At 61.5% G+C, this 12500-nt stretch overlaps 2 protein-coding genes and 1 long non-coding RNA gene across 3 annotated transcripts in view; 2 read left to right on the top strand and 1 right to left on the bottom strand.

The window, feature by feature from the left end:
• The window catches only part of SLC31A2 (solute carrier family 31 member 2), a 6570-nt gene extending 5374 nt beyond the window's left edge, over nucleotides 1–1196 (top strand). Inside the window, exon 4 of the mRNA XM_068211504.1 lies at nucleotides 268–1196. Coding sequence (XP_068067605.1) covers nucleotides 268–436 — 169 coding nt within the window. The 3' untranslated portion in view covers nucleotides 437–1196. The remainder of the gene's footprint in view (nucleotides 1–267) is intronic.
• The window catches only part of LOC137486316 (protein Niban 2-like), a 33109-nt gene continuing 21768 nt past the window's right edge, over nucleotides 1160–12500 (bottom strand). Inside the window, 11 exon segments of the mRNA XM_068211498.1 lie at nucleotides 1160–1797; nucleotides 1905–1944; nucleotides 1992–4138; nucleotides 5043–5154; nucleotides 5262–5369; nucleotides 5798–5914; nucleotides 6583–6738; nucleotides 6900–7087; nucleotides 7449–7611; nucleotides 9004–9108; nucleotides 9190–9305. Of these exon segments, the coding sequence (XP_068067599.1) occupies nucleotides 2661–4138; nucleotides 5043–5154; nucleotides 5262–5369; nucleotides 5798–5914; nucleotides 6583–6738; nucleotides 6900–7087; nucleotides 7449–7611; nucleotides 9004–9108; nucleotides 9190–9305 (2543 nt within the window). The 3' untranslated portion in view covers nucleotides 1160–1797; nucleotides 1905–1944; nucleotides 1992–2660.
• The window catches only part of LOC137486319 (uncharacterized), a 125336-nt gene continuing 123705 nt past the window's right edge, over nucleotides 10870–12500 (top strand). The window contains exon 1 of the long non-coding RNA XR_011005688.1: nucleotides 10870–11083. This is a non-coding gene — a long non-coding RNA (uncharacterized lncRNA). The remainder of the gene's footprint in view (nucleotides 11084–12500) is intronic.

Below are 12500 nucleotides of genomic sequence, written 5' to 3'. Positions count from 1 at the left end.
GTCCCCACAAGCCTGGCCCTGGCAGTTCCTTCTTTTGCAGCCAAGCCCTGGATTTTTCCTCTTGTATTTAATCCCAGATCATCCCTGAGGCTGCTCTTACTGCCAGCCTCATTGATTTTGGAGCAGGATTTCCCCCTGAGCTGCTGTCTGTAGCCCCCACCCCCTCCCTGCTGCCCAAATCCCCCTCTGGCCTCTCCAGGCTCTGGGTGGGAGGCGATTCCAGCTGCCCCAGCCCCTCGTTGATGGCATTTCCCATCTCTTCCCCAGGTGGTTTTGGTTCCACGTGGGCCAGACGCTGTTCCACGTGGTGCAGGTGGTGCTGGGCTATATGGTCATGCTGGCTGTCATGTCCTACAACGCCTGGATCTTCCTGGGGGCCATTGCGGGCTCCACCCTGGGCTACTTCATGGTGTACCCCCTGCTGGGCCGGGGCTAGAGCCCCCCAAGGTGGGGGCACACGTGTCCCACCTCCTGCTCCTTTGTCTGGAAAAACTGCTGTCACTTCTGCTGGGTCTGTCCCTGTCCCCGTGCTCTGTGGGATGCAGAACCCCAAGGACTTGCTGGGGGCCCTCGGGGCTGGCCCTGCTCTGGGGACGGGGAGCCCATGGCCAGCACTCGCCACGCTGCCACTGGCCTCGGCTGGTGGCTGTCCCCCGGCTCTCAGGGACCTTTGTCCGGGTGATGACAGCATGGGGGGGGGGTGCTGGCATTTCCTCCCCCTCCCTGCTTTTCGAGGAGGTTCATCCTGGCTGGAACGGGAATGATCCGGTGACTTGCTGGCGGGGGGGACAAGCTGGGGACAAGGACCCCTGCCCTCCTGCCCAGAGCTGCCCTGCACCAAGCCCCTCTTCACACAGTGCCTTTGGGGACACTGGGGGGGTCCTGCCACCCCCACCCCGCTCCTGCGCAGCGCTTCAGGGATGGGGCTGGAGCAGCCCCTGAGCTGCTGGTGTGGCTGTGCCAGGGGAAAAATGCTGCTCCAGGTGCCTCTTGCTGCTTCCTCAGGTCACCCCTTTTAATAAAATCATCTCAGCTCTGCTCCTGGTTTGTGTCACTGCTGGGTGGGCTCAGGATGTGACACCCCTGGGTCACAGTGGGACCGGGGATCCCCAGCCCTACCCTGGGAGGCGGTTCAGGAATAAGGAGAGTCTCCTCTGGCTTTAAATAAAGCTTTTCCATTTTATTAATTATTATAAGCATATCTTTAAACATTTGTATAACTTTCTTAATAAAATATCCTGGAAGAGACAGGTTTGAAGTTCACAGAGAGAGGCACTTTGAGGGGGGGCTCCCAAGGCACTTTGGGGGCCCCCTGAGTGGGTTAGGCTGGGCACCCCCCTTCTGAGGCAGGAACGGTGGCATCTAAGCACAGGTGGGTGTCGGGGTGCTGGTCCCTGCTCCAGGTGTCACACCCAGGAGTCCTGCAGACCCCCAGCACCTCCAGGGCTTTTGGCATTATTCTGTGGGGGCTGCAGCACAGCAGTCCTGTCCCCATGACACGGGGGGGCTCAGCAAACCCCTGCTCTTTGCTCAGCCATCACAGCAGATGCCAAAATCTGCAAAGCTGGAGAAACCATCCATAGAAGGTGCTGAGGAGATCTGGAGGGCAAGAGCTGGGATCTCTCCACTGCACAGCAAGCTGAGCCTGGCATTATCCCAGTCCTGCCAGGCACAGCTGGGACATGGCATGAGGGCCACCTTCCCCCAGAGATTGAACTCTGGACTTAAAATGGCTCCTAGAATAGCTCCTAGGGGTAAGGATGGCTGGGGGTGGGCTCTGGGTGCTCTGAGCCCAGCCTGGGTACCCAGAGCTCAGCCTGGATGCTGTGAGCCACTCTGGGTGCCAGGTTACCAGGAGTCCACTCTGGATGATGTGAGCTCAGTCTGGATGCTCTGAGCCCAGCCTGGATGCTGTGAGCCCAACCTAGATGCTGTGAGCCCAGCCTGGATGCCAGGTTACCAGGAGCCCAGTCTGGTGCTGTAAGCTCCACCTGGATGCTGTGAGCCCAGCCTAGATGCTGTGAGCCCAGCCTGGGCACCAGCAGCCCACGCCTGTCCCAGTGCTCTCCCCCTTGGCAGTGGCTCAAGCCCCCCAGCATTGCTGTCCCTGTTGTGTCCCTGTTTGCCATCCTGTTTGCCATCATCCCCTGTAGCCCCTACTCCCACTGGTGCTCCTGGAGCTGGCTGGGGTAGGTGGCAGTGAGCAGGCTCCCAGGAACCCCCCGGGTGGGATGGCAGTGGGCAGGCTCCCAGGAAACGCCCCAGACTGGGGCAGGGACAACCCCGGGGACAGCCAGGAGTGTCCCACACACCCACCCTCAGCAGGGCTAGTGCCAGCCCCCCAGCAGCCCCAGGCACTGGTGTGGGGGGCAGATAAAGCTCTTCAGTAAAGCATCTCCTCAGTAGGAAAGAAAATAAGGCAGAAGAAGGACAGAGCAGAGCGCAGGGGATGCCCCATGCCAGACTGGGCCACCCCAGCCCGGCCTGGTGGGGGCTGTGGCTGTGGGCAGCCCCCACGGCAGCGGGACCCCCGTTAGGCAGTAAGGTCACGGTGTCCCCATCCCCTCCCTCTCCCGCAGTGCTGCTCTCCATCCCAGGGGTCCTATCCCCCTCCCCCAGCCCCAGTGTCACTGGGGCCAGTCCATGGCAGGGAGCAGGGGCTAGAACTCAGTCTGCACCCCCTCACCGCTCTCTGTGGTGCCCCTGGGCTGCGGGGGGCTGCGCTCCCCCTGCTCGCCTGTCTCCTTGTCACTGCGCTGGTGACACGCTGCTGATGGGCTCTGGGCTCCGGGTGGTGCTGCTGTGACATGGGGCACCCTGGCCTCTGCTGGGACATCGGCTCGGGGGCTGGGTGGTGCTGCTGTGGCGTGTGGCACGCTGGACACTGATGGGGGGTCAGCTCCGGGCACGGGGGACACTGGCACGGATGATCTTGGTGTGACGTGTGGCACCTCAGCCTCTGATGGGACATCAGCTCTGGGCACAGGAGATGCCGGCACAGATGATCTCGGTGTGACGTGTGGCACCTCAGCCCCTGATGGGACATCAGCTCCAGACATGGGGGAAGCTGGCACGGATGATCTTGGTGTGGCATGTGGCATCTCAGCCTCTGATGGGACATCAGCTCTGGGCGCAGGTGATGCTGGTCCAGGACGTTCTCTCCCAGTCCCTGATGGCACCTCAGCTCCAGGGACAGGTGATGATGCTGGTGTGGCACACTGCCCCCCTGATGACATCTCAGCTCCAGGCACAGGCGGTGCTGGTGCAGCCCGGCGTGTCCCAGCTCCTGACGGGACCTTGGCTCCAGGGACAGGTGACGATGCTGGTGTGACACGTTCTCTCCCGGTCCCTGATGGGACCTCGGCTCCAGGGACAGGTGACGATGCTGGTGTGACACGTTCTCTCCCGGTCCCTGATGGGACCTCGGCTCCAGGGACAGGTGACGATGCTGGTGTGACACGTTCTCTCCCGGTCCCTGATGGGACCTCGGCTCCAGGGACAGGTGACAATGCTGGCGTGACACGTTCTCTCCTGGTCCCTGATGGGACCTCGGCTCCAGGGACAGGTGACGATGCTGGTGTGACACGTTCTCTCCCAATCCCTGATGGATTCTCAGCTCCAGGTGCTGGTGATGCCGCCGTGGCATAGTGCACCCCGTCTCCACCATGGGCTGGACTTTGCTGTGTGACATCCCCTGGGGCAGCCCGTGCCAGCAGCACGCCCTCCTCGCTGGCACCGCTGGTGTCGGTGCCGTTCATCAGCCGATCCTCCGGCCCGGCGCCGTCCCCGAGGCTCTCCTGTGCCAGCGCCTCCCGGATCTCCTTCACTGCATCCGGGGGGCTCGGGGGCACACCGGGATGTGCCTCCCCTGGCTCCCGTGGCTCGGGGGAGCCGGGCTGCAGCAACGCCTCGGCCCCATAGGGCAGGGCCCCCTCGTCGTCCTGGATGACCGACACCACCTGCTTGGCCCTGCGGCGCCGCTCGGCCGCCGGCTCGGCCTCGGGCTGCCCGCTGTACTCCTCGCTCCAGTCGATGGCCAGGCCCTCTCCCAGCAGGTGCAGGTTGGGATCGCTGTTGTGCATCACCATGCTGTCCCTGTACAGGTTGTGCTTCCGCTGCACGGCCGCCTCCTTCACAGCTGGGGACAGGGAGGGACAGGTCACGGGGCTGCGGGCACCGCCGGGCTGGGGCAGCTCGCCCAGTCCTCCCCGTGGGTGATGGGAGAGGTGGCTGGAGCTGGGCGGGGGGGTCAGCATCCCACCCACTGCTCAGCCCTGCCAGGTGGCAAGCCAGGTGGGAAAGCTGCTTCTGGGGCAGCCCCAGCACCCTGCATGGGGTCACCCCTCCTTAGAGACTCCCCAACACCCTGCATGATGGGGTCACCCCTCCTTACAGAGTCTCCAGCACCCTGCATGGGGTCACCCCTCCTTAGAGAGTCCCCAACGCCCTGCATGATGGGGTCACCCCTCCTTAGAGAGTCCCCAACACCCTGCATGATGGGGTCACCCCTCCTTACAGAGTCCCCAGCACCCAACATGGGGTCACCCCTCCTTAGAGAGTCCCCAACACCCTGCATGATGGGGTCACCCCTCCTTACAGAGTCCCCAGCACCCAACATGGGGTCACCCCTCCTTAGAGAGTTCCCAACACCCTGCATGGGGTCACTCCACCTCGTACAGCCCCGAGCAGATCCCCTGAATGGGATCACTCCTCCTCAGAGACCCTCTAGCACCCTGCAGAGGGTCACCCCCTCCTCATACAGCCGCAGCATCCTACATGGGGTCAGCCCCTCCTCATACAGCCACAGCATCCTACATGTGGTCAGCTCCTCCTCATACAGCCACCAGCACGGAGTCACCCCTCCTCACACAACTCGCAGCTGGCTCTGCATGGGAACACTCCTCCTCATCCAACCCCTATCATAGGGTGACCCCCTTCTTGTACAGCCCCCAAAATCCTGCAGAGGTCACCCCCTCCTCAGACAGCCCCCACCACGCTACACGAGGTCACCCCCTCCTGACACAGGTGCCACAGGACCCTACCTTGCATGATGTCTTTCATCACCGACTGCAGCACCACCTCCTCATAGGTGTTCTCCACCAGGATGAAGCTGGCAAAGTCCTCGAAGATCAGCTCCTGAAACTTGGCTAATTCCTGCCAGGGAAGAGGTGGCTCAGCCCAACAGGTTGGGGGAATGGATGCTCCAGCCCCTCCACGGGGGTGGACAGTCTTTCCCTGAACCCCAAACCTTCCCCCCTTACCCCCTTGCAGGTGGGTGCCAGCTTTTTCAGCAGGAAGGGGATGGTGATCTGCAGCAGGGCCTCCCTGAAGAACTTCTTCCTCACGGTGCTGCTGTCATAGTCGAATTTCTGCAGGGTGAGAGGGTGCCCCAGGTCACCCAGGGCTGTGGGCTGGCTGCCCCTGCCCACGGGCACAGACTCCTGAGATTTGCCCCCCAACCCATTTGCACAGACCCCTCTGGCCTTACATCCCTCTCTCCAGCTGTTGCCCAGTGTTTCTGAGCCCAGGTAGGAGCCAGCTCTTCCACTGCTGGCTGCAGGAGGGTTTGGGGGCCAGTCTGAACCCTGGGGGGCTTTTACAGATGTGGTCAGAGGGGACCTGGCTCCTGCAGGTGATTTCCCACTGGCCTGCCCCCAGCAAAATCCATGAAACCCCCAAAAGACTTTTGTTGAAATGGATTACATCACTGCTAGCCTCTTCCCTGGCCCTGGAACAAGGCCACCAAAGGCCACCAAAGGCCAGCAAAGGCCAGCAAAGGCCTGACCCCCTGCCTCACCTTGAGCACCCTCTCGAGGATGCGCTGGATGGACTGGCAGAGGTCGTCCTTGCCCTGCAGCTTGCCCAGCTCCTGGTGCAGCAGTGTCTCGAAGGTGTACACGGCATCGTCCATTTGCTGTGACCAGAGACACGTGGTCAGCATGGGGGGCACCCAAAGGGTGGGCAGGGGGCTCCTGGGGCACTGCCACACCGAGATGAGCCTTAGCACAGAACCCCACACTGGTTTGGGGTGGAAGGGACCCTAAATTTATCCAGTGCCACCCCTACCATGGGCAGGGACACCTCCCACTGTCCCAGGTTGTTCCAAGCCCTGTCCAACCTGGCCTTGGGCACTGCCAGGGATCCAGGGGCAGTCACAGCTGCTCTGGGCACCTGTGCCAGGGAAGAATTCCTCCCCAGTATCCAACAGGCAAAGAGCCTTCACTCTGCACAAATCCCTGACCTCCCAGCACGGCATCCACAGCCCTCGCCCAGTGGATCAAGGTGTTGGGGGAGAAGGTTGCTCAGAGCTGGTGTTGCACCCCTCATCCTCCTACACCCCATGCCAGGTTAGGCTGGGGCAGACCCCAGAATTGGCTTACTGGCCTTGCTGGTGCCAGTGGGCTGGGTGGCAAAGAGGCAGCTGTGTCGGGATGCCCAAGCCCACCATGGGCTCCAGACCAAAGGGGCTCCATCATCCACCCTTCGAGACAGCACGGACACCCCAGCCTGGACCAGCCTGGGCTCCCCAAACCTCTGTTCCCAGCCCAGGGGGACAGGGGAGGACCCTGGTCCCCATCCCACCTGTCTCATGTGGATCTGGGCCCTCTGCTTGAAGACGGACGTGCTGGAGACATCGAATCGCTGCTGAAGACCCTCCAGTTTCAGCTGGTCCATCTTCTCATAGCATGACTGCATCTTCACGGGGTGGAAGGCCAGGTGGGACAGCTTCTCCATGTACTGGGGACAAAGCCAAGCTCAGCCTCTCAGGGCAGGGACATTCCACCCCACATGGGTGGAATCTCCTCAGCCTGGGGTCTCCCAGTGCTGTCCACACTGGGGATGGAAGCAGGACTGGCCCTGTCACCCCTAAGCTGGCAAGGAGCACCACCAGGTCTCACCTCCACCAGCTTCTCCAGGCCGCCCTCGTTGACGACGTTCATGTTCATGTCGGTCACCTCCTTGAAGAACACCTCCCGCGCTTCGGCGAAGCCCTGGCTCGTGGGGCTCATCAGGGCCTCCAGGATGGAGGAGATGTAGGGCTGGACGTGGTTACGGACACAGACCTCTGCCTTGGGCAGGACGAAGGCTGGGAAAGAGCAGGGGTAAGGATGGTGAGGCTCCTCTGTCCTTCCAGCGCTTCACATCACATCCTGAACCCACCCCAGGGAGAAGGAGCTGCCCCTGCTCCCAAACCCCTCCAGGAGTCTCCCCATTTCATGACAACACAAGGAATTCCTGCAGCGTGCCCCTGGTCTGTCCTGAACCCACTCCTGCCCCACTGCCATGCCAGGGGGATGACTGCTCATCTTGTCCCCGACCCCCTAGGACAATACCAGTGAGGACATGCACCCCCAAGGGTGCCCGGGGCTGTGCTGCACCCCAGGAACAGCCCCCGCAGGAGCTGTGGGCACACCCACACATCCCAGGGCATCCCTGCAGGGCTGCACCTCTGATCTTGCTGGCCAGGTGCTCCTTGGAGGTGATGATCTGGTCCATGTCCGTGCGGATGGTGGTCTCCAGCTGCGGCCGCTCCTGCTCACACCTGGCCACCACTGCGTCGTACTGCACCTTGGCCAGCTCGTAGACCATCCTATAGACAGCATCCGACACCTGGGGGCACAGGTGGGGGGGTCAGAGGCCCCCCACGCCTCCAGCTGTACCCCCAACCGTCACCTGCAGCTCCAGCTGGCTGCAGGACCTGCTGAGCCATCCCCAGAGCCCTGACAGGACCCTGCCCCACAGCCTGCCAGGGGCTTCCACACCAGGGACCCCCCAGCTGGGTAAGATGGAGCTCCTGCAGGGCAGAAACTGCTTCCAAGTGGTGCTGGAGGGGCAGAGAGGTGAATGCTGCCTCCATCAGGCAACCTGCCCCAGGTAGGGATGGGAATGCTGCTGGTCCAGGGATGTTGCATGTCCAGGAATGCTGCATGTCCGGGAATGCTGCACGTCTGGGAATGCTGCAGGTCTGGGGATGCTGCAGGTCTGGAAATGCTGCAGGTCTGGAAATGCTGCAGGTCTGGAAATGCTGCAGGTCTGAGGATGCTGCAGGTCTGGGGATGTTGCAGGTCTGGAAATGCTGCAGGTCTGGGGATGTTGCAGGTCTGGGAATGCTGCAGGTCTGGGGATGCTGCAGGTCTGGAAATGCTGCAGGTCTGAGGATGCTGCAGGCCAGGGAATGCTGCAGGTCCGGGAATGCTGCAGGTCTGGGGATGCTGCAGGTCTGGGGATGTTGCAGGTCTGGGGATGCTGCAGGTCTGGGGATGCTGCAGGTCTGGAAATGCTGCAGGTCTGGAAATGCTGCAGGTCTGAGGATGCTGCAGGTCTGGGGATACTGGTGGTCCAGGGACAGTGGTGGTCCAAGCAGGAGAGCCCAGCCCACCCTGAAATCTGTTCCCTGCCCTGTTCCCCCTCCCTGGGGGCCCGGAGCCAACCTCCTGAGCAGGATGGAGCCACTCGCTGAGGCTTCACGCTCACTTTGCAGCCAAAGGCTGCGATTTTGGGACTGGCAGGATGCAGAGCCCTCCCCCTCCTCCCTCCCCGGGCTTCCCAGCCACCGCAGCTACTGGAAAAGCAGTTTGTGTGTTTTCAGGCCGCTCAAGTGGCCCATTACGAGCCTGGTGGTAATTATCGGGGGTTAAGGTTTTAACAGGCAGTTCTGAAGAGCCCTCAGTCTTTCGCAAGGGTTTGGGCTGGATTTAGCCCGCGCTGCTCTAAAAATGGCTCGCTAAATTTAGCCGGGACAGGCTTCGCTCCGGGGCTGGGCTTCCTCCTGTTTGCTCGCCTGGCCCCAGGCGGGGCTGGGCGGGGCTGGGCAGGGGCACAGACGGAGCTTTAAAAATCCACTCTGGAGAAAGGACGGATTCTTCGGAAGGGGCCGGGAGAAGGGGGCAGCGAAGCCGGTGGGCACCGAGCCCGGCGGGGAAGGGAGGCTCCCCAAGCCGGGTCTGCGGGCAGGGGGAGGGCGGGCGGTGGGGACCCCCCCGGGCAGCCCCAGCCCCACACCTGGATCCAGGTCCGCTGGCGCTCCGGGGCTTTGCCCTTCAGCCGGGGGCCGATGGTGCTCCGCAGCTCGGGGAGCAGCTCCTCCATCACCAGGTTGCTCAGGACCTGTGGAGGCAGGAGGTTTTGGGGGAGCCTGCTCAGCTCCATACAGCCCTCGCAGGCCGCTTTGGGGGTGCGGGTGCTCACCTGGGTCTCGTTCCCGCAGAGCATGTCCCAGGTGCCGTACTGCTCCTTGGACTGCCGGTACATGCGGATGGCGTCCGTGAAGGCTGGAGCCTCCACTTTGGAGTCCTCGGAGATCCCTGCGGAGGGAATACGAGTGAGCAGCCTGGAATTGGGAATGAGGGGCAGCCCAGCACCCCCAGCCCACCTTTGTGTGCTTCCCGTGCGAGCCCCCAGGGCTGTCACCAGGACTGGGGGATCCTGTCCCAAGGCACTGTCTTCTGACAGGGTGGGGGGCAGCAGGGGTTGGGGGGCTTCTGATACATCCAGAGTGATCCCCTCCAGAGCCACTCCGAGGGCAGGGAGGCTGGGCAGGATGGGGGCTCAGTAACCCCAAATGGTGCATGGGGACCTGAGGGCTCAGTGACCCCAAAAGGTGCATGGGGACCTGGGGGCTCAGTGACCCCAAAAGGTGCATGGGGACCTGGGGGCTCAGTGACCCCAGATGGTGCACAGGGCACTGGGGGCTCAGTGACCCCCAAAAGCACCCAGGAGCAGGAACTTGGCAGGATGGGGTCTTGGTGACCCCCAAAAGGTGCACAGGGACCTGGGGGCTCAGTGACCCCTAAAGGCCCAGCAGGAGCAGGGGCTCAGCAGGATGGGGGGTTCAGTGACCTCCAACACCACTCAGCACCCAGTGAGCCCCCAGCAGTGCGGGATGGGCCAGCTGGGGGGGCTGGAGGAAGAGGAGCCCTGTGGGAAGCAGCGTGGCTTGGAAGGAAGAGGAAAGTGGCCAAGAGGCATCAGGAGTGAGTCAGGGCCCCACAGCTCTGCTGCCCGACTGAGTCACTGCAGCACGAGGGGGCTCAGGTGTCACCCCCACCCTGCCACTGTGCCCACCAGGAGGGACAGGGCTGGGAGCGAGAAGGAGATGGGGACAGCAGGCAGGCAGGACAGTCTGGGAGCTGTCCCACATGTCCCATGCGTGTCCCTGCCTTGTCCCAGCCTGTGCCGGCTGTGCAGGTCCCTGCCAGACAGGGAAACACCCCTGGGAGAGAACCCTCCACCCCAGCTCCCCTCCCCATGGCCAGAGGAGGGGGTGAGGATGGGATGTGAGCCAGGGTGACCCTGCTGGGGGGCTCCAGGGGATCATCCCTGCAGTGCTGACACGTCCCACAGCACCTTGCAGGGCTGGGGACACGGCCAGGTGCCCAAGAGGGACAGCCCAGGGCACTGAGCACATCTCTCCCAGGGCACACAGACTTTTCTAAGGTGATTACAATTAACTCCAAGGGTAAGCAGCTTTTGCTAATGGGCAGCTTAATAATCAGGGGGAAAAACCACTGAGAAAGTAAAATCTGCTCCTTTCTCAGTCTTTGGTGGGAGCCAGAGCTGGGCTGAGCTTCCCAGGGGTTGGAGCTGCTCCATCCACAGCTCCTGGGAGCTCAGATCCCCTCCCAGGTGGGACAGTTCTCACCTTCTGTCCCTGCCAGGTCTGGGGCAATTTGCCTCCCAAGAGCCTTCCCAAGGTCACTCACTCCAGGCTGAGCCTGGGGACATCCCTGAGTCTGTCCCCAGCCCTGTGCCCTTCCAGGCTGGGCTCCCATGCCACTTCCCAGGGCAAATTGAATGAGTTTCCTTCATTCTTGTGTGGTTTAGGGCCTGGAGGGACAGGACACAGGGAATGGCTCCCACTGCCAGAGGGCAGGGATGGATGGGATATTAGGAATCAGGAATTGTTCCCTGTGAGGGTGGGCAGGCCCTGGCACAGGGTGCCCAGAGCAGGGTGCCCAGAGCAGCTGTGGCTGCCCCTGGATCCCTGGCAGTGCCCAAGGCCAGGCTGGACAGGGCTGGGAGCAGCCTGGGACAGTGGGAGGTGTCCCTGCCATGGCAGGGGTGGCACTGGATGGGCTTTGAGGTCCCTTTTAACTCAAACCATCCTCCAACAAGGGGCAGGAACCCTCAGGGAGGGCACCGCCCAGCCTCAGGTGACACCAGACTGGACAAGGGACAGTTTTGGAGCAGCAAGGGGCACCAGGCTGACCCCGTCTGTGTGAGGAAGAGAGCTGCACATCCCCAGTCCTTAGAGAGGAGCTGCTGTTACACAAACACAGTCTGAGACAGGGAGCTGAAAATTCCCACACCAATCACAACCAGAGGCAGAAACAGAGCCTCTAATTTAGGGAAAAAAAAAAAAAAACCCAACAACCTAAAGTGCTTTCCGACAACAAAAGAGCCTTCATGGAATATGAAACAGGATCCTGGAGCTCCCAGGGGCAGAGAGGGGCAGGAAGAACAATGTCACAGAGAAATCCGGGCTGGAGGAATGCACCAAGCCCTCCTTGGCCACTGCCCACTTGGGAAGGCTTTTCATCACATGCTGAGAGGAGGAGAGGAGGAAGAGGATTTCTGGCATTTTCAGCCATTTTTCATGGCTGGCAGAGGGGCTCACACCTCCCCTGTGTCCCACAGCAGCACCCAGCAGGTGGGAGGGCCATTAGAGATGAAAACTGGGGGTTTGTTAGCAGGAGATCAATTCCTCTTTCATCCAGAGCTGGGCTTGCTCCCAGCTGCTGGTCCAGCCAGCACAGGGGGTGCTGAGCTCATCCAGAAATGCTCCTCAGGGGGATGAGGGGCCACAGCACCCAGCCCCACACAAAGGAGGGGGCGACATTCAGCCCAACAAGCTCAGAGACCCCCAGCACAAAATAAAAATAAAAAGAGCCGTTTTTCAGGAGATTTAATCCAATGCGGGGGATGGAATTCCTCAATGAAACCCAGGCTCCAGATTCCGCCCTATTACAGCAGCTCTAGCAAAATTGAGGCAAAATTGAGGCTACCCAGAGTCCAGGAATGAGAGAAGCATTTAGAAATTGGGCAGGCATCTAAAATGCCCCACTAAAACACCTGATTTTGAGCAGGTTTCAGCTCTGGCACCATCTTCCTCAGGAAATTTCTCACCATCCCAAGCACGGTCAGACCTGGGCTCAGCCCAGGAGGTGCCCAGGCCACAGCCAAGCAGGAAAATCGTGTTTTCCTGCCAGAGTATCACTGATGTGGGAGGCAGGTCCTGCCTCCACGCAGCTGCACAGCTCTGCACCCCCTGCCCACAGCTCTGCAGCCACAGCTCTGCAGCCACAGCCCTGCACCCCTGGCACAGCTCTGCACCCCCTGCCCACAGCCCTGGCTGCCCTCGGGGGGAGGTTTGGGGTTTGGTGACTTAAATTTACAAATATTTTCTCCCTCAGGGTGGGAAATAGACATCAGGATTGCTCTGGTGCCAGGCTCTGTGCTGACTCCTGGAAACACTTCCTCCTGGGCAGAGGATGGAGCTG

This window comes from Anomalospiza imberbis, chromosome 21 (genome assembly GCF_031753505.1).
Source record: "Anomalospiza imberbis isolate Cuckoo-Finch-1a 21T00152 chromosome 21, ASM3175350v1, whole genome shotgun sequence".
Taxonomy (NCBI): domain Eukaryota; kingdom Metazoa; phylum Chordata; class Aves; order Passeriformes; family Viduidae; genus Anomalospiza; species Anomalospiza imberbis.
The sequence above is the reverse complement of the archived record's forward strand: the minus strand, read 5'-3'. Positions and strand labels throughout refer to the sequence as shown.